This window comes from Colias philodice, chromosome 1 (assembly GCF_061535455.1).
Source record: "Colias philodice isolate Cphi_HAF_F1 chromosome 1, ilColPhil1 Martin Lab GWU primary, whole genome shotgun sequence".
Lineage (NCBI taxonomy): Eukaryota > Metazoa > Arthropoda > Insecta > Lepidoptera > Pieridae > Colias > Colias philodice.
The window spans coordinates 14,000,090-14,026,309 of record NC_143086.1 but is presented as its reverse complement, the minus strand read 5'-3'; the positions used below and the strand labels follow the sequence as shown (position 1 = coordinate 14,026,309).

Below are 26,220 nucleotides of genomic sequence, written 5' to 3'. Positions count from 1 at the left end.
TTTGATGAACGTAATACAATGACACAAAATAAATATTAATATTTATTGATATGTAATAGTATTTTATTTTAGTACTTCAAACACGTGTTAGCGAAACATGATTTAATTTCAATGTAATCCTATAAATTAATAATTATAAGTAATTCTAATTTTTTTAAATCTCATAATCTAATTACTATACTAAATTTAAGAGTCTTGTGTTTAAATTCCTGATATAGTCAGTTATTCTACACATTACAAGTTAAGCCCCCAAACCATTATCGACAAACTGCACCTAGCTTGAACCTCTTAGAGAAGGATTAAAACATCACTGTAGCTCTAAGCCCATATGCTATTGAATTATATACGTCATTCATTTAAGCATTCGTAATCCATTGGAGCCTTACAGCATAGTTGAGAAGATGCATGAAAATCTTGTTAATAATTAACCGACTTCAAAAAAGGAGTTTAAGTTATTTTTTGTATGAATCTACGATAGAGACATTACAATCCAACGAAGCAACTACACGCAAAACATATTTCTAATTCCACCCATTGGCGCCAGCTCCCTTTGAAATGATACGATAAATATTTGCGATGAAATCAATAGAATAGCAGCATCATTATTTGCTTCACATGATTACGTTTCCCTGGAAACCGCGCAGTAATTATTGGAGACGAGCAAACAAACGATAGTTGTCATTAATTAAGGCAAAGATTAGACGCTTGTTAGTTAATCACGCTGGGAACACAGCGAATGGCTTTCTTTAGATAATTATATAAGATAATTCGTTCCTCGCTGAGGAAAATGGAAGAATGCAGGTAAGCAGTTTATCGTCTACACGTATTTCAAGGAAAGGGAATGATTGGTCGATGTTAGGAAAATTAACTTTGAATTTAGAGGAAAATAGTTATTCTAATTTTCAAACAGTATGTCGTGAAGCAACTATGTATATTTCATTGAATATTTTGGATAGTTCTAATAAAATACTGCTTGACTTCAAGAAAGAAATTAGGAAAAAGAATCATAGTTAAATGACCAGCCACGCTGCTTTCATAGTTTACACATACATGTTCACATTAAAAAGAATTAGTTCTTCAAGGAGAACTTGGATTCATTCATAAATTTTGCTGTCCTACTGTTTATAGTTCTCTTTGTTGTTGTTTTGACTATCTCCGATCAAGATAGTCAATGAATAATAATTGAAGCTATAAATGATAAATACCCATCCTTATTTTGTAAATAAAGATGGTATCCTACTTACTAACGCCGTCCTGTCACAAATTGTTATTGGTTTAACCCCCGTCAAATATTGTGTATATCACGAATTTGTTAAATATACAGTATACCTGTTTATCTAATCTTACCTAATATTACTGATTTACGTTTCTCTGGATACTAGAGTAAAATAAAACTAGCTTTCCGCCTGCGGCTTTGCCTAAAACCTAATAAATCATATACTATAAGCTTCCTCTTGAAGCACTTTATTTATTAAAAAAACAAGGCTAAATCCGCTGCGTACTTTAAAGATTTAAGCATACATATAGGGACAGATAAAGCGTCTTTATTTTGTACTATTCAGTGATAAAGCTTTTCAATTTTTACTTTTAAATCAACACATTAAAGATTGTAATTCCAAAGTAAAGGTGTAATTACAGTCTGAGGCTGTGCAAATAAGTTAGATTCGTAACAACGTAACTGAATTTCCTGATTCATCTTATTTAAAGTTGATTTCTAAAATTACAATTCTGTTTGGAAAAATCAAACTTTTCCCCATGTTTTATTCAATTTAATTTGTTTTGGTTGGCAGAGAGATTTACTTGGGAAAAAATAGCAAATGTCTATATTGTTATAGTTAAAACATGTGGGTATAGATTATTTTAAATTGTGAGTCATTTACGATGATTATATAAGTTGATATACATAGAGGCACATAATACATTAACCATTATAATTTAATTGAAGGAAATTGCCTTATTAGACTTATTAAGTTTTTTAACTACGACATAGAAATTTAAGCTGTTCGATAATTTATAATATATAAGGTAATTTTCTTCAACGTACCTATAGTAAAAGTATCTTTAAACAGTAAAATCATTTGGTTCATTTATTTGAGTTAGATTGAGTACGAAATCTTTAAACCTTTTATTTTTAGTACTTCATCATATCTACATCATTTTAGTACTTACGGTCGATTTCCGGATTGAGTACTTGATGTGAAGAAAGTCTGAAACCATACTTAAAGGCTGCTTATATGTTTTCTTGTATCTGACATAAGCTTTCTCAAACCTTTCTCAAATCTATTCTCAATTCAGAAACCAGCTGTGAACTAAAATGAACACTATTTCTAAGATTCCAACATTACACTCCCATTAAATAATTATGAATATCTAATGTTAATTTAAATAACTAATCAGACAAGGCTGGTCTGGCTGGCAAGGTTCAAACATGTTTTGGTATTGTTTTCATCAAGTGTAATAATTTTATTGCCTCAGGGCAACGGGCCAGGTTAAGCTTTTCTACTAAAAGGTAACATGCCTCTGGCAAGGGCGAACTAGGAACCTTTAGGGAGAGAAATGAGCGGAAGCGATGAGCGATGAAATCAACTTTTTTTTGTTTCTTAGTCCTGTTGAGAATAAAAGTTATGTATATTGTCTTTCGCGCAAAGAGTTCGTTCATCGTTGTACCCAAAAGCTGTGAGGAATGTCTTCGGAAAATTTCAAATCGGTTTATTAATTGTATGCAGTTAATATTAGTAAAAAATATTATACTTTTTTATTTCATCTAAGATTGGATAAAAACACACTAGGTTACATTAAAATTCGACAAGTGTTGTAGCTATTTTTGTCACGATTGATGAACTTTCTACTCCTAATAAACAAGTTCTTTGGGCGGCTAATTGCCGTATTAATTAAATAGAAAATTATCGTTATTTTTCCAAGCCCGAGGTTCGTAATACCTACGACTGATATATTTGAACCTGCAGCTTACTTGGTCTTTACAGTCAAGCAATCTATAAACTCAATTTCAGTCACATTTTCAGCCCTTTTCTGAGGAAGACCAAATAAACGCTCTCGCTTCGCTTATCACTTCGCGTTCTCGGAATTAACTCAGTACCTACACAGTGTGTATAAACTGAGATTGTTTAGCAAGGTTTCACAGTAATGTGGAAGCAACATTTCGCCCACGTGATTGCTTGCAGTTGTTACTTTAAAAAATAACAAGGAATTTACAAAAACAACTTGTTAGTTGGGTATGTTGCTAAATTTTCCTTTAGCCTTCACATTTTTTTATCTATAATGATGTTTGTACAAAATTCTGTAAATAATCCTTCTTTTGTAAAAGCTTTTAAATCTGAAAATAAACAAGTAAAACTCCAACTAATAAACGCCTACTAAGAGGATTAATCCATACTAATATTATAAATGCGAAAGTAACTCTGTCTGTCTGTCTGTTACTCAATCACGCCTTAACTACTGAACCAATTTGCATGAAATTTGATATAGAGATATTTTGATACCCGAGAAAGGACATAGGCTACTTTTTATCCCGGGAAATAGGATAGGTTTTATCCCGGAAATCCCACGGGAACGGGAACTATGCGGGTTTTTCTTTGACTGCGCGGGCGAAGCTGCGGGTGGAAAGCTAGTTAAGAATATTTCCGTCCTCCAAAATATTCCATCAATTAAATACAACGTAAAAAGAACGCAAACAATGATTTAAAACACATTATACGTGTACAATTCTTATAAAAACAAGGCGAAATGTTAACACTACAGAAACAAAAAGGCAACTAATCGTTCCACACAGCGAGCGTCTATCTCCACTTAACGACACGGTACGTCAATTTAACTGAACTTGCAGTAATTTCACGGTTACTTAGCCCGCAACATGCTTGGTAAGTTTAATACTAGCGTTAGATTTAACAAGCTCTTTAACTACTCTTAGCAAGGATTCAACTTTGTGTCATTAAAAGTGGTTACAGACTTTTCACGCTTCGCCACTTTAATATCTGGAGTAAACAGGTTGTTATTTGTAAAGGATAAATAGGAATTAACATAGTGTCAAAGGGAACGTTGAACGTTGATGTCGTTGTGAATCAAAATGTAATTTATTTTGCTGTGTAAAAATACGAGGTAGTTAACTTAGTACATACGTTGGTATATTAACGTATGGATGTTGGATAGTCGTCTAAAATTTCTTCAAAAGCTTTCTCATAGACTTGTAAGAGATGAGGGTACATTATGCATAAGTGTTCGCACTAAGATAAGTGCACTCTTAATTTTATAAGTCTTATCGTCTGTTCGGACCTGGCATAAATGAAGACGAGATGCACTAGACCGATAGTAATTCTGCCATAAGTAGAGATATATCGCAGGTTAATGCACTTCATTGATGTATAATATTCCGAGTTTCTTTGAATTTACACATTTTTAAATACTGAAGTTTAAAAGAGTATAGAGTACTCTTTGTTGTAAAATAAGAGTGTATGAATTAGCCAATGTAATATTTATATATTTACTGGCCATGGAAAAATAACGTGATATGCTGTATGAACTAACAACAAGGACTAGAACACAAAAAAATATTTAATAAAAATTAAATACTTATTGCTAGGTATTAATAATGAATGATGTACTTTATAGACTTCATTAAATATAGTATGTATGTCTTAAATTCACCTCCTTCTATATCATGACTCTAACGTATTGAAAAAGTGTTTAACTTGATCATTAAGAAAAAATATCATAACATTCCTCTGGAAATTTCACGCTTGTTATACATAGAGCATTCAGTGACATTTATTTACCTTAAATATCTTCACGGACTAACCTGCCTCTGACATGAATAGCATTTGTGTTAACAAATAGGACATTTTCTGCGATCATTTTCATATACTTTATTCTGATTGTAATTTTAATTGATAGTTGGATAAAATAATGAGCAATATTCGCATGAACATTATGTAGTACTACAGTAGTTTTATTAAATAATTGTACTGAGTGTTAATTAAACAAGAATTGTTATCATAACAACGAAAAACTCGATTGCCAACTTAGTTTTCTATAAGGAAAGGTTTGTAATTATGTATGTATGTATGTATATGGTTTTCACGCATAAACTACTGGACCTATTTCAAAAATTCTTTCACCATTAGAAAGGTGCATCTTCACTGAGCAACATAGGCTATATTGCATTTCTAAAAATTTAGAGATCCTTACCAAAAATGCAATAATGTAACCCAAGGTGTAAAAAATTCTGTCATCGCGTGCGCTGCGGAATCTATTCCTTGAAGTACGGATGGTTCTTATAAAAAAAAACGTAAACATATAGGTACCACGGGCGAAGCCGGAGCGGACCGCTAGTATATTATAACTGTGAAATGTGTGATTTATTACCATTTCCTATTCCAAACTCCTATAAAAAATCTTTTAGTACTACATATTTAGTATTACTAATAAAGTAGGTATTATTATGCGCCTGAAATCCTAAATTGAATTTTTTTTAAGTTTTACTATATACCTACTCAGTGTCACTCTCACGAATTAAGATGTATCTATTGACACCACTCACATAAATGTACGTCAAACCGTTCAGCTCTAGAGTCTAGGGCGTGCCAAATAAATATTGACCTACACTATCCATACGAATGTGTCGAATGTGTCGCAGTCGGTTAATAAACCGCAACTATCAAATTTTGTAAACATAATAACACTAACCCATATTTGCTACAGATACTCATAGCCATTTATTGAATCATATTTGTATTCTTACTAATGTAATAAGAGTTTGAAAAGGGATTCTTGAATGTATTGCCTTTCACTATTCAAGGGTTTTTCCTTATTGAAGTGATGGGGTAAATATGCGATTTAATATAGGGATAACCATTCTCTGTGGGTGGCGTTCAATTACGAGGAAATTGTACTAATGTTGTGTTCTCTCAAAAGAACATAGAAATTGATATTGAAAAAGCTATTGTTACAGAAAAATATCTATTGTTAAATGAAGGTTACTTGTAAATCTTTTAACATAATATTTAGGAAGGTAAGAACATAATTTACTTTTTTTACTAATTCAAAAAAAATATACGCTTGTAATAAAATATCCTTGTTAGAATTTAAGTAACATCACTAACGTTGTTGCCGCTACGAAGCTACGATACCTCTACGAAATTCAATACTTTAGTTGATATTCTTATTTTCACACGAAAATGTAATCCAAATTATTAAAACTATGTAGTTATTTTATTAGTTTAATGTCAATCCATCAACAAAATTCAATATTTTCAAAAGCTTTTGATGTAATAGAAATAATTGAATCTACGCCGTAGAGATATAATATCCATATTGTATTTCAAACAATACCCGAGTTTTCATTTGATTTTAAAAAAATATTCCCACGCTTATTATAGAGATATCCATTATGGTTAGTATTTCAAAATACATGAGTTTTTATAAATCTACATAATTAGAATGAATGTCCAAATGTGTTGCTAAGCCTAAAAATTAAGAGTCGCTTGACCATTTCAAACAGCGAATTTTTTGACATTTTTGCTTAGGCAGCATGGTTCCAATGGAGAGAAAGCACGTAAAAGGAGTAATAGGGTAGAACAACATTTGCCTTGGAGGTTAGTTTTAAATAAACATTCCCATTTGCTTATCATATAATTCATCAAAGTAAATGTAAAGATAGACTCACAGAACTATTTCTTAGAATTTAAAATTCGCTGAACTTATATTAACTAAAATCCTTACATACACACAGGAATGTTCATATTTGCTCAACCATTATGCTTGAATAGAAATCAAAGCCACGTTGTATCAATATTAGTCGGAATATCCTCTCATAGCATAATGATTACTGATGTATCGTCAGACAGATTTAAACAGAAATTCGTCAAAGGGAAAATTAAAATCAACGCTCCACTGCTAGTTATTTGGTCTTAATTAGAATGCTTTCATTATGAAATGATTAACATTTGTACGAATTACTTTGTGAAATTTTATTATAATTATTATTAATTAATTATATTTATTCAGTTTATAGTTTCGTTTTCATTTTATTTCTATCGGTCCTTAACAATAGAGAATAATATAGCTATACTACATCAAAAATGTTTTTGCTCTATCTGCCTTCGACTAGGTATCACATTGTTATTACATGATACTAATAAAACTATATAATAACTAGCGGTCCGCCCCAGCTTCGCCCGTGGTACCTACATGTTTAAACTATCCTATCTCTCAAGTTGGATCGAACTGCACATGGTGTGCGAATTTTATTATAATCGGTTAAGTGGTTTAGGAGTCTATTGAGATTGACATTGTGACACGAGATTTATATATATAGTAAGATATTAAAAAATTCACATGCAAAATGCATTAAACCTTGTTCCCCAAAGATAATATGTCAAAATATTATATTGCAATAACGTTGTAATGCCCACTAGTAATACCGCAAGAGGTATCCTGTTTTTTTAGTACTGTCTTGTTGGAGATTACCGCTTCCACACGTGTGTGCAGGTAATCTGAGGTTTAACAATCGGGTTACACGTTTACAATATTTTGAAGATAATTTAAGAGAGTTTTTTACGTTGTGTGCGGATTAAAACAGTGCTTTTCAACGAGATTCATTTTAAGCACATTTTTAATTTTGTATTGCGCCTTCACGATTATTTAATATGACGTAATCATTTGCAATTGTATTATTTCCTGTATTTATGAAGACGTACCTACATTTAAATAAAAGAGGGTGTGTGTCAAGCACACGTGTCAGAAGAGAAAAGATACCAAAATCGTGGCCACTCCATGACGTTGAAATTTTACTCTCAACGCGCCTAAAGAAGTTTATTTTAAATAATTATTGGCTCATATTAGTTTTTGTTTACCACTCGTAAATTTGATTCAAGAATTAATCTCGATGTACGAATATTCAGAGGAAAATTTACATCAAACTGAGCAATGTTGTTGAGGACGATTGTAATTGAAACATTAGCGGCCAACACAATAGCCGATTGCTGGAATCCATTGGATTGTGGTGTATTTTAATTAAAGAATCTATTCATGGTCCTCTTTGATCGATCGATTACATTGTAATTATTTCGACCCTGAATTCGGGTTCTGATTTAAAAAGTGTTACGATATATGAATGGTACAATGTCAAACAAATGTTTTATAATTATTTTATTTTTTATCAGTATTTTTGTAACATTATTTGTTTGAAAAGAAAACTTCTGTAAATTAATAATGCTCATAGCTGAATAATAAATAAAGAAATATTGAAAAATAAAGACTAGAGTATGGATGTGAAAATGACAATAATATGCATTCCATTTCTGTCTTTTATACTGTTTGATAATGAGAAGAAAAAGATTGTTCAGCCATCCATAATGCCTAACACCTCAATAGCAAACTTACATGCAAACTTTACACAGCGATAAAGACTGTATTCCCAGCCCCAAAGGTGCAATTTAGTAATTCGTTAAATTTATTTCATAATACAGTCTGTTGTGCTCAACCACATGAAATAGCTGTATTTTACTTGAAATGGGAACGAGTGTTTTAATTAAAGCAATGAAGTTTGTGGAAACAATTTCGAGGCGGATATCCCGCTAGGTGTTAGAACTTTGAGTGCAAACGGCAGCCTTTGTTGAAATTGGGATTGCTCTTTTATTATTTATAAAGCATTGTTTGACTTTGTGTTGTAAGAAATTATTTGTTGTGTAATTTTTCAATGCAGCGAAAAATAATTATTAATGTGTATGAGCTTGACTGCGTAGAAATTCTGTGGCCTTCTGTCTGCTTACAGGATACTGCTTATCTATTTCTCTATAAACAGTATCAGTAAAATGGATATGAAATGTTACTGCCGCTTTTTAATAATACGTTTCCACTAGAACACTAAAAAATATGGCAAGATATCTTATAAGATCTAAATACTAGCTATTATATCGAGCTAAATAATTTGCCCAATTACAAGTTTTTTTAGCAAGTTTTTCACAAATACATAAGAAACAAAACTTTGAATGAAATTTTAAAGGATAGACGGAGAAAAGAACTATATTCGGAGGATAGGTACATGAAAACTGTATCTTCATCACAAAATTTACCAGAATTAATATCGCATCCATATAACAGACACTTCAATTATTAAAGGACTTGAAAATATTACAAACATTAGATCCGTGAGCTTCTTAACATGAATAGCTGTTTAATTGTTATAAATTAGCTGCCTCGTTAACATCAAAGACCGTCATAATCACTGGTTGATGTAATTATGTTGTCATTTGCAATTGTTAAGCCATTAGAATATAGCTAGTGACAGTATTAATCCAAGTATAGAATATGAATACAATAACAGACTAGAGTAGATAATTTTTGAAACAAAAAAAAATCGCAGTCGGATGAAACCCATTAGAAAAGGAGGGGAATATGAAAATAAAAGGAAAAATAAATTACGGTCAATCCGAGTTCGGGAAGTGGGAGGGGGGAGCTTTTAAGAGAAAAAAATGGTTTCTCTCGATTTCCGACAAAACTACAAGTCCTACGGAAAAAAGTTCAATGGCAAAGTTGTAGGTAATAAAAAGATCTACAACTTTTGTATTAACAATTTTTACACATAACCTCAAAATTTAGGTGAAAAATTCAAAAAAACAAGTTTTTGGTTTTTTATTTTTATCTACTTCAAAATTTATTTTTTTTCTACGAAATTTGGTGGAAACTTACTTTATTATGTCCCAAATACACTGTAATTTATTTGATTGAAAATATCTATTTTTTCGCCTTATTTTGAATTAATACCAAAAAAACAACCTAATTTTCAATTGAAAAGTCACCCGTCAAAATATCAGCTTTTTTCAAAAACTTGGGGAGCCTTTTATTCATTGAAATCTCTACTTTTATATGGTGTAAAAAAAAATAAACATTACCATAGTAAATGTTCTCAGGAAATGCATACAGACAGTGTGAAAATGAGCTTTTACTAAATCAGGCACACTTCTCCCCAGTGTATAAAGGCTGGGGATTAAGGAAGATGTTATAGCATCTGCCTTGTACGGACCCTATACAAGGGTTAACGGGAAGTATACTGCCTACAAGGTTACTTATATAACCTGAGGTAGAATCGGCATACGTGTACACGTTCCGCCTGAAGTCAGCTAAATTAGCCGGGTTGCATTTAGGCGGCTACGTTGCTAACTCTATTCGGCTAATGGTTTAAACGAACGTCTTTAACTGCTAGTTTGTTGGCATATACCACTTCCACATCAGTTTATATATGTTTTCTAAGCCTACAAGTAAAATAATTGGTTTATAAGATGTAACGGGTTGTCTGTATATCTAATATCTAGCGTAGCTATAATAGACGCTGCTTATTCAATCATGTGATGACTGACTGAAAAATTATTAAGTCCGTGCAAGGGGTTCGAGTTGTATTACCCATAAAAGGAAGATTTTTAATGAGATTTTATAATCTCATGAGATAGGTTGAAAAACAACTTTTTTATCTTGGCCATAATAATATGTGTAGAATCCACATTAAGATTATACCACATTAGATTATGGTTGGTAATTGCGTATCTGTGTTTTTATTGGTTAAATTTTGATATTTTAATGTTCTTTTAAGATCAATAACTTTTGACATATAGACTACAGGCCCGTGTTGAAAAAATTATGGGTCATTTGACCCACCAGGTGACCTATCTAGAACGATATAAGAGCATAAAATAATAAAATTCAGCACTATGACGTCACTTGTAAGCTGTCCACCTGAGTGCAGATGAGAATTCTAAGGTTCAGGTAGAGATTTTCTCCCCTTGTCTCCATGATTTTTGTACGGCGTTGCGGAATAATTGATTAAAAGTAGTATAGAAATAGTATGACACAGATGCCGTACAAAATCAAATGACCAAATTTACCCCGGCAACTGTCGAAAAATAAAAATAAATTCCGACTTTGTGGACCACCATTTTTGTACGGCATCTGTGTCATACTATTTCTATACTGCTTTTAAGCCATTATTCCGCAACGCCGTACAAAAATCATGGAGACAAGGGGAGAAAATCTCTACCTGAACTTTCGAATTCTCATCTGCACTCAGTTGGACAGCATACAAGTGACGTCATAGTGCTGAATCTTATTATTTTATGCTCTTATATCATTCTAGATAGGTCAGGTGGTGGGTCAAATAATCCGGTCCGTGGGGCCGGACCGAGGGCCGCCACCTCTGGTGTGAGGTGGGGGCTGCGAGGGAAACCTCTATAAAAGTGCGCCGGAGGGTCCTTCGACGCGTGAAACACGTTTCGTAGGGCCTTTCGGCGCGCGCCCTCCGGCCGGTCGGTGCTGGGGTCGGGGGTTTGGGGAACGCCGATGATGGAACGGGGAACAATCCATCGTCGGCGAGTGGGTGGCGTGAGCTCGTGTTCCAGCTTGCGCCGCCTCGTGGTGGGTAACTTGGTGGAGGGCCTGGAAACAGGCAATTCGCGGAGGGCCTGGAAACGGGCAACTGCTGGGCGGGACATGCGGAAGATTGCGATAGTGTCCCCGCATCCCGTCTAAAGCAGCGCGTTGGTACACAGTGGGGTTTTAGTCGGTAGGAATCCGACATAACCCACGGCTCCTTCCCCGGGAGCCGTGGGTATCTTAGGTAAGATTTCCCCACTTAAAAAAAAAAAAAAAAAAAAAGGTGGTGGGTCAAATGACCCATAATTTTTTCAACATGGGCCTGTAGTCTAATACCTAGTTGTAGAGACACTTGTTCTTGTCTGATGTATGTAGTTTTTATTGAACGTCATGCAATATCGTGCACGCAACCAGCTACGAAGGGAATGCTATGATATGTTTAAACTACTCCGAAACTCCGATATATAACGCTTGAGAGCTTTGCGCTTAAACTGTATAGTGACACGATCGGTACCTAGGTGATGTTATCGAGTATACTTTATGGTTGAATTATTTTATCTGTCCTTCTGGTAGCTATTGGTTCAAGTAAGTGATAGAGTGGGTGTACAGGGTTAAACGATATTCTAGAACTTTGTGGACGCTGAAAATTTTTCATCTGTACTGTTAATATCTGGTTCAGTGGTTAGTGATGCTATCTAGTGTGAGTTTGATTTTTTGAAGCATATGAAGTGTAGGTGTAAGTATGCTGCATATGTTTAATAGAAGAGCTTCTTTCTGGCAATTTTTTTGCTCAATTTCAGTCTATAGAAACTTTGATATTTATAACATTGTGTTTATATTCAAAACTTGAATATAAATAATCTTAATTAAAACATGTAGGTCTTCGAATACAAAACAAAATATTTGAAAAGTCGAGTCTCAGAGTCAAACATATTTATTTTCACACTCAGATCAAATTCCTCTACACGATATAAAAGCCATAAACAGAAATGAACCTATGACGAAAAATAATCTATGCATTGTATAACAGAAACGAGCGAACCTCAGAAAGGTATTTCATATGAAATGGAAACATTACTGAAAACTCAATTACCTCTACGCATTGAATGAACAAACATGATTCAAAGGAAAGTGTATTTGATCTCAACTTCAATTTAATCTACTCGGTGGGCACAAAGAGTAAAGAATAGGAAAAAGGTCGAACAAATACTTTGTCTAGCAATCAGACGGGAACTCAAACATGAGTCGTCGTATTCAATTAGCCGAAGTTGGACTTTGAACTTTGAAGAATGGTTACTGAAAGGTTCGCCACCTCTAGATAAGCGGCAATTAACTTATTGGCTGTTTCGTTTGCGATTTTTCAAGGATCCGAACTATGTAGATGACCGATTAGACTAATGTACAATTACATATTTTGTAAGTAACTTGATTCTGAGGAATAATAGTTTACTTGTTATTAAGGTTATTGCGTTTAAAACGTGAAAACAGGGTAACTTTAAAACTTTCTTTCTTTATCTTGTAACAAATTGTTTTAAGAACAATTTAATTTTTTTCATATCATATACCATATACCTATACGATAATTACGAAAGATTTTTCTGTAATGACAACGAAACTTTAAAGACATGAAAATATAGGCAATGGAATTTTTCGGATAAACATAGGCCCTTTACTTGTAATTAATATAGATGATACTCTCGATTCAACATATAAAGCGAAATCCACTAAGCTTCTCATTAAGTATATAAGCTCAAGGGTCTAAAGCGTACTTGGCACAGAATGCAAATACATTTTGGTATTTTAATAAATACTTATACAGGGTGTCCCACTATTGGTATACTAAGCGCGAAGGGACTTTCAGTTTTGCATACACTGACCACGTAAAAAATACTTGAACAACAAAATTACGCCAAAAATTTTTTGCTTAATTTTTCCTTAAAATCCATGTTTTCGTCTCTAGCTTCGCGCAGCCGGCATATACCGCTTTTGCTAATGTGAGCATTTTGTCTATGAAAACATAATCTTATACGATAGCCCACGTGCGGGTGGCCAAGTGAGTGGGATGCTTGTTAGGGGTGTACACATAGAGTTTTAAGAATTCGTCTATTTGTCAAAAAAATCGTCTGGAATTTTATAAGTATTTTTTACGTACTCAGCGTATGCAAAACTATAACCTCCTTGGGTCTTAGTATACCGTTGCTGGGACACCCTGTATAATACGACTATACTCTATATTATAAGAGCTCTGTTTAATTACGTGTTTTAATTAACAGTTATTATTAAGGATTGTTAAACATTTAAAGACTATTAAAACGGTTCTTTAAACTATACTTAAAAGAGTTATTATAAATCTCGTGGTTATCGAAAATTTCGTTATCCATTCTGACATATTATTAAAGTGGTGTAGCATACATATAGCCTTTGGGCTTAATTATGAAACAAGCCAAATGAAAATATTTCTATGATTCTATTCAAAATTAATGAATACATATATACAAATCCACATGTTTTCGATTGCCAATTACGAACGTGACTGAAATGAAAAAAAAAACGCTGTTTAATTCATCTCAATAACGCGACAAAGTAAAAATAATTAATATTATTAAACATATAATTTTAAATGATTACGATACATCTTTACCTTACCAAAGGCTTAATAGGTACTTAATGAAAGCGCACATTAGTAAATATAGTAGCCAATAAACCATAATGTGCTTTCCTGTTCATAGAATAGAGTGCTTTTCAGAATAATCTGATACATGTCTTAAACATGTAAATATCCCAATCCCACTTTGAGGGTTCCAAAAATAGCTTATTATGGAACTCTCAAGATAACAAGCTTTGCAGAAAATTACTACGAACTTGTAGGTACATAAAATTTAAAGTAAATTTCTAAATGAACTTAAGTTTACAGCCTTATTGTGAGTCTTCAGTAGTTATCCGCTAACACACAAAAAAGCCTTTTTTCCCTCTCTGTATTTAAAAAATAATTTACATTTAAATCAAAAATAGTTAAGACCATAGTAGTATCTAATTTTTGTCTTTATAAATCACTAGGTTTCCGCCCGCGGCTTCGCCCGGGCAGTCCAAACCCGCATAGTTCCCGTTCCCGTGGGATTTCCGGGATTGCGTCATTTTCCCGAAATAAAAAGTAGCCTATGTCCTTTCTCGGGTATCAAAATATCTCCATACCAAATTTCATGAAAATTGGTTCAGTAGTTTAGGCGTGATTGAGTAACAGACGGGCAGACAGAGTTACTTGCATTTATAATAATAATAATAAAATGTCGTTCTGAATCGCGCTTTCGAAATGTTTTATGGGAAAGATATAATATCCGCCCATGGGTTCGTGTGTTACAAAATTACGTACGTATAAGATTTTATTATTTTTGGGGGATTTGCACAGAGTACGGACTGTGGAGTCCATAAAATGATATCATGATTCATGAACTCATTTATTATTAACTTTTAAAGCGAAGACTGGAATGAAGAAGTTGATAAGATTCGATTACTAGGCTGAATGAAACAATACAGTTTTTTTATTGCAGTTTCATTCAGACATTGGAAGAGCTAAATGTATTGTATTCAGCCATTTTCAGATATTTCATCTAAGTTATTAAATATTGATTCAAATCATTATTGTATCTTCAATTAAAGAAATCTTATGAGTTTTAAGATTTTAATCATAGTCGAAACTATAAGCTATAAATCTAGTAAAGTTTAAAAGTTTTATGAAGCTGAACTATACGAGACATTTTGATCGATTTTTGTGATTTGCCTCAAAATCTGATTTAGATTTGACTCGTTTACTCTAAAATTGTGAAACTTGATAGAATAATTTAAAACTAAAGTTCAGAGTTCGCAAAGACTTTCCTAAAATAATAATATTATTTACATTCACATTCTCTATACACTTAATTTTTATTTCAATATAAAAAAAAACAATGTTTAAAACAAAACAAATATTTTGTCCATAGAATAAAAGTAATGCATCAATGAGCAATGAGCGTATTCGTGAAACGTGTTTGGAAAGCAAATATTTTCATAGATTTTTATTGTAGTTAAATCATTTCTTAAACGTTATACAATGAATATTTTATTTGTTTATGGATTTTTGTGTTTATTTTTTATTCAAGCACCATTATCAATTACATGCATCGTTTCGTACAAATAATAGTTTTTTAGCCTGTTGTCCTTATAGTACCTTTTCAATATATTTACCTTAATATTGTTTAGTATAATGTTTAATTTGTTCTATTGTTCTTTTAAAGAATGAGTGACAAATATCTTTTCATATACATTATTTTGCTAATATTTACTACCTACTGTTCAATACATTTTTTGTCTCATTAATTTACATAATATTTTGTTCTATAATTTAAACGTTATTAACCTGCCACTAAGTATTAGTGGCAGGTAAATAACATTATAATAACGTAATACTTATTTTATGAATAAGACGCTACCCTATCCTCCTCTATTTTTATTGAAGTGAAACTTCTTTAAGCCCAATGAGAGTAAAATTTTAAGGTCGCGTCATGGTAATACCGTCACGAGTAATGGCGACAATTTTGGTATACCTATTTGAATCTTGCTAAAGAAGTTTCACTTCTGTCACGTGTGCTCGGCACACGCGCTCATTTTTGATAGACTATAAACTATTTACCCATATTTATTGGCATACAATAAAACATAGTTCACACAACATAATTCATAAAACATACCACAATAACATTTATCCACGATCTTCATGCAAAACCCAACCATATGAATTGTTTATCATATCATTTACCCTTGATTCATGGCCATCGAAAAGAGTTCAATATTAAAGTGAATAAAGGTCCAACATTATGTTAATCCCTAGAGGGCTATAACCAATACTTGGCTGACCATACGAGATATATCAACCTTAATCTATTACAAATTGTAGATATAAAATATACTATATTAGCCACTTACTTATTATGGTTCCTTATTGGTCGGCTATATGTCATAATAAAAGCTCCATTCATTTGGGAACAAATCATATTTTGTATTAGACTTCAGAAGAGCATTGACTTCAGTCTACGCGTCTTATTCAGAGTATAATAAATACTAGAAGTATCTATAACAGAAAGTTTTTAAATGTTGTTAGTCCAGCACCTTCAAAAAATCTTTGGCTTTTTGGTGGTAGTAGTTCCTAATTAGACTATTTAGTTGCTCCTAGTAAATGAATAGTTCAAAATGTTTGTTGAATTGCAAATCATGTTTGAGCGATTCGTGGGTACAGTGGTTAATGCATTAGCATAGAATCGATTAAACCGGAATTTAACTTTTGGTGTGACGATGCAACGAACTTTCAAATAATTAATTTTTAAAGAATGCATTAGTTTTAAGATTTACTAAATAATAGCCGCTTGTTTCAGCTAAAATATGAGCTCGGTAATTACATTCTTAGTGGTAAGTAATTTAAAAAGCCATCCTATAGCTTTCGAGTTATATCATGACAAACAAACAAATCTTTCCACTTTAATTGTATAGATTCTATTCCTTTTCTTTGATGTCTTATCTCGCTACTCTAGCTCTTTGTATCCATCGATGGGTCCATGTCAGTACGCTAATAAAATGATAGATGAAGCAGTATTCGTCTGAATATCTTTGACTAATGATCGGATAAACCCAACCAAATTGTTTGGAAAGTTGTTTGGAGTTCAGAAGATTAATCTTTTGATGGTTTTTTTCAAAGGATTATTAGTTAAATGATATTAATAGCCATTTTTGCATGTTAAAGGTGTGTTTATTGTTATTTTGTCAGTTATCATGACAAAAACGTGTGATAGGAACGTATAGGAAGATGAACAAAGAAAGACGTAATTATTGTTATCTTTTTATGTATGGGGCTCGTAAGATAATACGATATGTGACGATATGGTATGATAAAACATACGAAAAAATAGTGAAAAATTATTATAGACTATATTATCTCAGAGCACCCTTTTTCAAGCCCAGATCGTTTGAATTGTCACTTTCACTAAGTGATTAAATTATATTATGATTTACACAAAATAGATAGTATGAAAATATAATTTCATATGAACCTAGATCCAATTTCATATTGATATAAAATTCCTAATTAGCTAAATTGCAATACAAAATTTGCAATTTGTAATCCACAGATAAACCAATGGGGATTATATTTGCCAGATTGTAATAATAAATTTTAATCTATACATTATTATCCCACTGTCCTCGCCATGATTCATTTATTTTAATTAAAACCGCAGTACAAAATACAAAATTAATCATGATTAGTGATTTTGTTGTTTTGCAATTTGGTGGAAGGAAATTTTTATTTAAAGTGGTTTCTCAGATTGCTTACATATTACCTTATATTTTACATTTTAAAGATTATAAAAATTTAAATATTTCGTCTAATATTACTATACATACAATCATGAACACTGTATTTTCTTGTGTTTGATTTTACTCGAGTAGGTATTTAGGACTTAAAGATTTTAACAGATTTTAAACGCCATTTATTCATTGTCGAAACGGCGGGATAACAATATTATTATACCTAATGAATAAATCGCGTTTAAAATCCGTTAAAATCGTTAATATCTAAAAAATGAACACATCAGGTAGGTATGTATACTACTTATAAACTAAACCTACTTTACTGATAAACTAAAGACAGATTTTAATAGGTAACATAGAATTGCAATAGCAAGTAATAGAAACCATAGAAACCTTCTCACAATGATTAGAATCAAACATACAAACACAATAGCTTCTAGAAGATCTCATCTTTAATAATACAATGCAGTTTGCACTACGAACTGTATTCATACGAAATCGATGTTAAATCAGATCTATTTTAAAACTAAGATCTCCTCTGGTTTTGCTTAGATTTTTTTGTAAGGTATATAGCTATAATGCAAGCGGAGACAAATCCAACAAAGAAACAATCATTAAAATCCATTTAACCTTTCTTGAGTTAAAAGTGTAATCTCGAATATAACAATTGAATTTGAATGTAATTCAATTAGACTTCTTCTAGAAGCACTTTTGACTCATCATTACATATTTTTAACATTTTCCACCGGTTCGGAAGCAGTATCTACGAAAAAGAACCGTCAAGAAACTCCTAGGTTGCTCTTTTAATTAATCATGTCAGTTTTACAATTTAATATTACAAAATACATAATATGTAACATCATAATATATTATAATAATATGCCAAAGAACTGTCCTGTGGTTTTTACGCGACAACCCTCCATGGGTAGGCTCTCTGAACTAGTACATTTTTTATATAAGTTTTAAATTTAGAACTACTAAACTCTTATGCATATATAAAGGTATTCCAGAATACTTTTTTAATCCAGAGTAGTACACGAGTTAAGAAAACATTAGTTTGCTTTTAGGATTTGCTTTAGTTTTAAACCTATAAATGTAGCGCTACACTACAAATTGTTAGGGCTATTTCCAGTTGACAAGCTTTCTGTTAGGCTGTTAGTTACGTTACAACCGAAATAACTTGTTTCTGCAGTCGTTAATAATGCTATAGGTAGTTAATGTGGCTATTATTGAATGCTTTTAATTGTTATGAATAAAATAGTGAGAGCTTAATGTAATTTATGTATTGTATAATATAAATAATAGTATTTTGTAATCAGTCAGTATTGAATATTGATTATATGTACATGAAATTTTTTTAAATTTCTTATTAATTTTTATCTACAACCAAACCATACATACAAACCCCTAGCTCGAAACCTGTTGAAGCCCAATTTTACATTAGTCTACATCTACACTAAATAAATAAATTAAAGTTAAGTTTGTTACACCCATATTACACCAATATAACCCAACAAAAGTTGAATGCAGTTAGTATACAGGGTGTCCCAAAAAGTAGTGATGAACGGAAGCTGGGAGGTAGAGGACCTAGAGGGCTATCCGAATCACCCCCATGTGTGTTATGCGATTTTTCGTATTTTCGGAGTTATGACATTTTTTTCAATTTTTCATCTATCGCCGAGTATGATGAGATTTTAACTCATGGTGACGTCAATTATTGCGGAAGATGCTTGATTTTTTTTGTGTGCTAAGCTGAAAAATAGGCCAATTCAGTATGGTAATATTTACTATCGTTAGATCTTTGAATGGAATAAAAAAAAGAATGAAATGCCAAGAAAGGTAAAATTTCCCAGTATGTTCACCACTTCAAGGGCCCGTAAAAAAATAAAATCTCATAAAAAATGTTTTCCGTTTGGCTTTTAAAAACTTGCTCTATCTATCAGGTAGCTACCCTGAAAATTTCATTTTATTATTCAGAAGGCTTCAATCGAAAAATTGAAATCTAAATTTAGTAAGTGCAAAAATTGAATTAACATGATGACAATAAAAACAAATTAAAACCAATAACAAGGTGTTTAATTACCAAAAAATTTTAAAATGACCCCGTTGTTGCTCAGTTCAAGTGCGAAATCACTGTAAAAGTTGTCTTTTAAATGTCTGAATGCCCTTTTATCATTTTTAATGGTTTCTTCTGCTACTATGAATTTCCGGGTTATTTCGTCCAAATTGTAGCAGTCTCTCGTCTTTGTAGTATCTCCACGGAAAAAAATCAATATGGTTTATGTCCGGAGACCGTGCAGGCCAGGCTAAAGGGTAAAGATACCCTGAAAGATGGATTGGTCGTTGCAGCCTGCGCATGCGCCGGTGACGCCTGCCTTAAAGCCTGGCCTCCACGGTCCCTCGACCTAAACCCTATTAATTTGGTTCAATGGGGAAACTAAAAAGACCTCGGCCACTTGAGAGAATGCCACAATTTGGACGAAATAACCTGGAAATTCATAGTAGCAGAAGAAACCATTTAAAATTATAAAGGGCATAAAGACATTTAAAAGATAACTTTTTACGGTGATGTCGCACTTGCACTGAGCAACAGCGGGGTCATTTTAAAAATTTTTGGTAATTAAACACCTTGTTATTGGTTTTTATTTGTTTTTATTAATCATCATGTTAATTCAATTTTTGCACTTACCCAATTTCGAATTCAATTTTTCGATTGAAGCCTTCTGAATAATAAAATGAAATTTTCAGGGTAGCTACCTGATAGATAGAGCAAGTTTTTAAAAGCCAAATAGAAAACTTTTTTTATGTGATTTTATTTTTTATGGGCCCTAGAAGTTGTGAACATACTGGGTAAATTTATCTTTCTTGGCATTTAATTCTTTTTTTTATTCCATTCAAAAATCTAACGATAGTAAGTGTTACCATACTGAATTGGCCTATCTTTCAGCTTAGCACACAAAAAAAATCAAGCATCTAGCGCAATAATTGACGTCACCATGAGTGAAAATATCATCGTACTCGGCAATAGATGAAAAATTTAAAAAAATGTCATAACTCCGAAAATACGAAAAATCGCATAACACATATGGGGGTGATTCGGATAGTCCTCTAGCTCTTCTACCTCCCAGCTTCCGTTCATCACTACTTTTTGGGACACCCTGTATAAATTGTTCCATGACAACTTCCACCTCCTTCGCCTATTTTCGGCATCGATTTTATCACAGGATTTTATCTTTGAGAGACACTGACACAAATTACGCTGTCACAAACAATATGTCATGAAACACGTCATTAGAGAAAGAGAAATGTTTTGATCAATGTTTGTCTGCAATGTTAAAATAATGTGCTAAACAATTGTGGTTATGTGCTGGTTGGTTGCGAGATGATGATATTTCTTTGGTACTTGGTATTGAATGTTTGGACGTTTATTCGATGTCGTACAGAGAACACGGGAGGAGTCAGAAAGTAAGAATGATAACCATATGATAACTCAACAATAAGTAGAAATAAAATTTTATTTTCACGCATGTCATGATATTTTACTTCTTTATGAGAATAATTGAAAAATGAAACATCTTCTGTGCTTACTCTTTTATATTTTATCACATTTGGCCTCAAAAGAGAAGCCCGTCTTATCATCTCAGAAGATTGAGTATATAGCTATGACTAGTCAAAATTTCTACGCAGAATTTAATATTTCAATTCAGAAAAACAGTAAAAAAAATCTGTTTCTGTTTATAGCCCAAAGTTATTATCTTGTAGACTATACACATTTATTTTACCGTTATATTCATAAAGTTATAGTAATTCTATTATCAGATGTAATATTTTAAGAGCAATTAACAAGAAATAACACCAACCATAGAACAAAACTTTAATTATTCAGATTGCTCATTACGAATTCAAACTACAGATAACAGACTATTTAAACAAAATTAAATGTTTAAATCCATTGTTACAATTATTCTTAATATTAAAATTAAGTTTGAAAAATCAGATGTTTTGCGCGAAGTGACAGTAGTACCCACCTCAACGCTTCGCTTGAGGCGTGCAAAATTGAAAGTGTTTTTATTTATTTCACACCGTAACGATATCAAAGATATGATTTTTTGTTTGGATAAAGTTAGGAGGTTCGAAAGTGATATAGGCTACCTACTTTTTACCGCCTTACAACACCTCACTCCCATCTGAATTTTCTACTGTACGGGCGCAAACACAGAGCGAAAAGCTTGTTATCGCGTTAAGACATCCCAAAATTTCCAGATAAAACATTAAAAATTATACATAATACATTATACAGGAATAGATTAAAAGCACCCATTATAATGAAATCTTCTTCCAGGTGGAAGCAGAAGGAGGCGCGCAGAGCTCGTCGCCTGCCCTGCCCCTCTGCCCCTCGGGCAAACCTGATGTTGACATACAACCCCTACTCGGAGAAGGTGAGTTCCAAGTGATACGATTATATAAATAAAAAAAGCATGTGTGCCGAGCGCACGTGTCAGAAGTGAAAATTCTTTGGAAAGGTTCAAAGATACCAAAATCGTCTTATCGCCTTACTGCATGACGTGCCGGTATTGCCATGACGCGACCCTTAAATTTTACTCTCAACGCGCCTAAAGAAGTTTCGCTTCAAAAATATTGATCGATTAAGTATCTATCTAAATTATATATGGCGACCAATTGTATGTCAGATTAAAGTATATAGAAGTTTTTTAAATAATATGCTGAGATGGTAATGGAAATAGGAGTTTGATTAAAGTTCCTTTGAATAACGGCATGTTATTTTAATGGACTTATGATTGCACCTGTCGCGTGTACGTACAATACAATTATATATAGAATTAGCTTTCCGCCCGCGGCATCGCCCGCGCAGTCAAAGAAAAACCCGCATAGTTCCCGTTCCTGTGGGATTTCCGGAATAAAACCTATCCTATGTCCTTTCTCAGGTATCAAAATATCTCTATACCAAATTTCATGCAAATTGGTTCAGTAATTAAGGCGTGATTGAGTAACAGACAGACAGACAGAGTTACTTTCGCATTTATAATATTAGTATGGATTTGCTATGTACTACATTGGGATAATTATTCGATTACAAAGTACTTCCTAATTTCTAAAAATATTTGGCAATGAAAGTTTGTTTCTTGACCTACCTTAACGTATTCTATATAAAAAATTAATGTACCTCCTTTTACTCTTATAAAGACAGTTCATAAATTGAAATTAATATTAATACCTACAATGGCATTCATTGCCAGTCATTAAATAATACATCAACCACTCAAGATCCTAAATTAATGTAAAAGAAAATATTTGAATTGCTAATCAAGGAGAAATCTCGGAAGGTGGCGTTTTAGCCAATAAAAGGAACATCTTAAGCTGAAAGTCGAGTCGAAATTTATTTATTTTTTTGCAAACTTAATTCGTATGGATGAGTAAGATATGAAAGTCACACGGTTATAAATAATTTTGTAGAGATGTTAAGAAGTTAAAAAAATGTATATTGATATTATTGATACCTCATAAAAAGTTAGACTTGAGGTGCTTACATCAAAATGATATCAATCATAATTCTCAATGTATCAACGCTCGGTGTATATGTACATATATGTCGAGTGGATGCATTGATTTTTGATCCGTGCCGTCATTGGATCTATCAATCAGCTTCAATCCTGAACTGTCTCCTACACTTATTTATCCAGAAGACCTAAACAATACAAATGCTTACCATGAAACTTTTTGGGTCAGATCTATAGTCTTCAGACAATAGTCCCTATAGAATTTGGCACTTACTAGCCAAATATGACCACTCACTCTTGTGATCAAGCTCTAGATGCAACTGTTGAATATATTATAATACTTCAGACTTGCAATCCTATATCAGCATACTGCCCTAGAATAAAATACTGTAGAAAAATAAATTGATATTCTATACTCGCCCACTCTGGTGAGGACACTTCATTTATGTAATAACTTTGAGCTACATCTAGGTTGTTCCAATGGCCACTGATCAATACTGCATACATATTTTTTATGGACATAAGAATTTATTCTTGGCGTAGTATTGAGTAAAAATACAAATTATTCGATTAATAGAATCTAAAATATTATACGAAATATACCCCCACTTAGTTTGGAATTTAGAGGCGCAATTTGTGTAGGATTCTCTGAAATTTATTAGGCATTAATATAGGGTAACGGCACCAGTGGTCAGCCTCATAACAGCTTTTTGAAGTTTTGACAATTGCCATTTCTACAACAATCGTCGAATAAAAAAACGTACAACATGTATGGATGTATTGTTTATTGTAGTTTCGAATCAGCATTTATCAAAAACAATAATTCTCTTAGTAAAATATATAATTAATTTTAAACAAAAAATGGCCCAGTGTCCCAGTGAACAGCCTCCAAAAACCAATAAACAGCCTTGTTGAACCCAGTGTTCAGCCTTTAGTAAGTATAACTAATTATGAGATCCAAATAAACAATGTTATATCAAAATCAACCATATTAATCACATTTTTATAGCAACGATTCACTTAGCACAAAAAAATGTATATCGCACATAATACAAATATTATTTTAAACATACTATTACAATCTCTTTGTGTCTTCTTATTTTCTAGGAACTTCTTATTGTTTATCATAAATACAGCAATAATTATTTTTAAAAAAATCAGCGATATTAGTTTATAATATGTCCTATTGATGTATCTATAATCCACAATATATATAATTATAATCAACCACAGGAGGATCTCTTTCGGAGGATTTCTCTGGAGGATACTGTTGTCTTGGCGGCATTTTTAGCTAGAAATAAAGGGAACAATAATAACTTTTGGTTAAGAATACACATAATACCATTATTTCAGGTAAAACTTAACTAACATGAAGTATTACTTATAGATTTAAACACAAACATTCGCATTTATACTTAAAATATTATTTCAATAACATCGTGGCTGAATACTGGATCATTGAGACCACAGATTGAGACCCAGTGGTCGCTTCTTTCGCTTCGAGCCGCTTGAAAAAAATATTTCGAAATGCGGCTGACCACTGGGTTTTCTAACAATTAGGAATAATCCCAGTAATCAGCCCCAGGGGCTGTCCATTGGATCTTTCATAAAAAATCAGTATCCAATGGTCAGCCCCTCAAATTTTTAAGTAAAAAAACAATATTTTTTATCAAATTTCATAAAATTAAATGCTCTAAGTAAGCTATAAAGTTATTATCTATAAATCACAATCACATTTCATACTAAAATATGTTATTTCTCACCTTTCAAAAGAGCACCACGTGAAACAAAAAATATTGCAGACATGACACTTCTGCTCTTGTCGGCGGACAGCACCTGTACGAACGTGTTTACTTCTCTCCCCTGACCCCCTGCTGCTCCTATCGCGTGATGCATGAACCAATAACGAAACAGAGCTTCTATTTAAGTGCGCGTGATTTGGTTATTTTGATTACAGCGATATTTATGGCCAATAAACAACGCAATAGGCTGATCACTGGTGCCTGGCTGACCACTGGTGCCGTTACCCTACGCCATCTTCTACGAACCCGGTTTAATAGAGATGCGAGAATTAGTCAATATACGTGTTCCGTTTAAAAACATATTGCATATACATCGCTTTCGAGAAACATACCTCAACCAATATATTTCCTCAATTTCGAGTTCCTCAAATTGGTTCGCTCTGTTACAATGCTAGGAAATTGAATTTTTTTTATCATTTTTGCAGTTAATTAAGACGGGTATAGGTTGTTCCGCGTAACTGCATTCATTGGAAAACTTTTGTGTTACATACGATATAATATTAAGACATTTCATACGTTTTTTTAAATAGAAGACTTAAATAGATAACAATTAGAATTGCTTAGATTTCAAAGCGTTTATGAAGATTATTATATCTAATGATTATTTTTCCTTTGTTGGCTTTTATTAAAATCTGGTGTAAGTAAACATTTAAATATTAAATCGTATGATAACACGATTTAATATTCATGAAAGTATAATTCTCATGAAAGCTTTAATTAATCAAACTATACATTTATTTTATTAAGTAGATTTAGGTATTGAAAGTCTTATTCGGATGAATTAATATCACTCGAAAATGTTAACTTTTCAGCCTGTTTGAACATATTGCGCATATTAGGTCTGAATTAATTATTTTTCATACTAATTCATGGTACCTACTTCAGTGCAAAGTGAGCGAAATGCAAATGTTGATAATAACTTATTTTGAAAAGCATGTTCATATATAATTTCATTCGTGCAATGTTGGTTGCGGGGGAATTAAAAGGAAACATAATACAGTAAAAGTTAACATTCAAATTTGCACTCCTGTTGAGCTTAAACTTTGCCTTTTGTTGTGTTTGTACTGATGTAACTAGAGAAATACTAAATATTAATTTGGAAATGGACAGAGTGAGATTAAAACTGGGGTCGCCATTTAAATAATTACATTTTAAACAAGAACAAATGTGGTGTTAGTATTTGT

At 32.5% G+C, this 26,220-nt stretch overlaps 1 protein-coding gene and 1 long non-coding RNA gene across 2 annotated transcripts in view; one reads left to right on the top strand and one right to left on the bottom strand.

The window, feature by feature from the left end:
- The window catches only part of LOC149491465 (adenylate cyclase type 6), a 128,319-nt gene that overhangs the window by 20,575 nt on the left and 81,524 nt on the right, over positions 1-26,220 (top strand). Inside the window, exon 3 of the mRNA XM_089697058.1 lies at positions 22,058-22,154. Coding sequence (XP_089553184.1) covers positions 22,058-22,154 — 97 coding nt within the window. The remainder of the gene's footprint in view (positions 1-22,057; positions 22,155-26,220) is intronic.
- Positions 24,051-25,258, bottom strand: LOC149491467 (uncharacterized). The gene is made up of 2 exons (XR_016316160.1): positions 24,998-25,258; positions 24,051-24,525 (listed from the first exon to the last, which is right to left on the bottom strand). It is a non-coding gene; the product is annotated as an uncharacterized LOC149491467 (long non-coding RNA).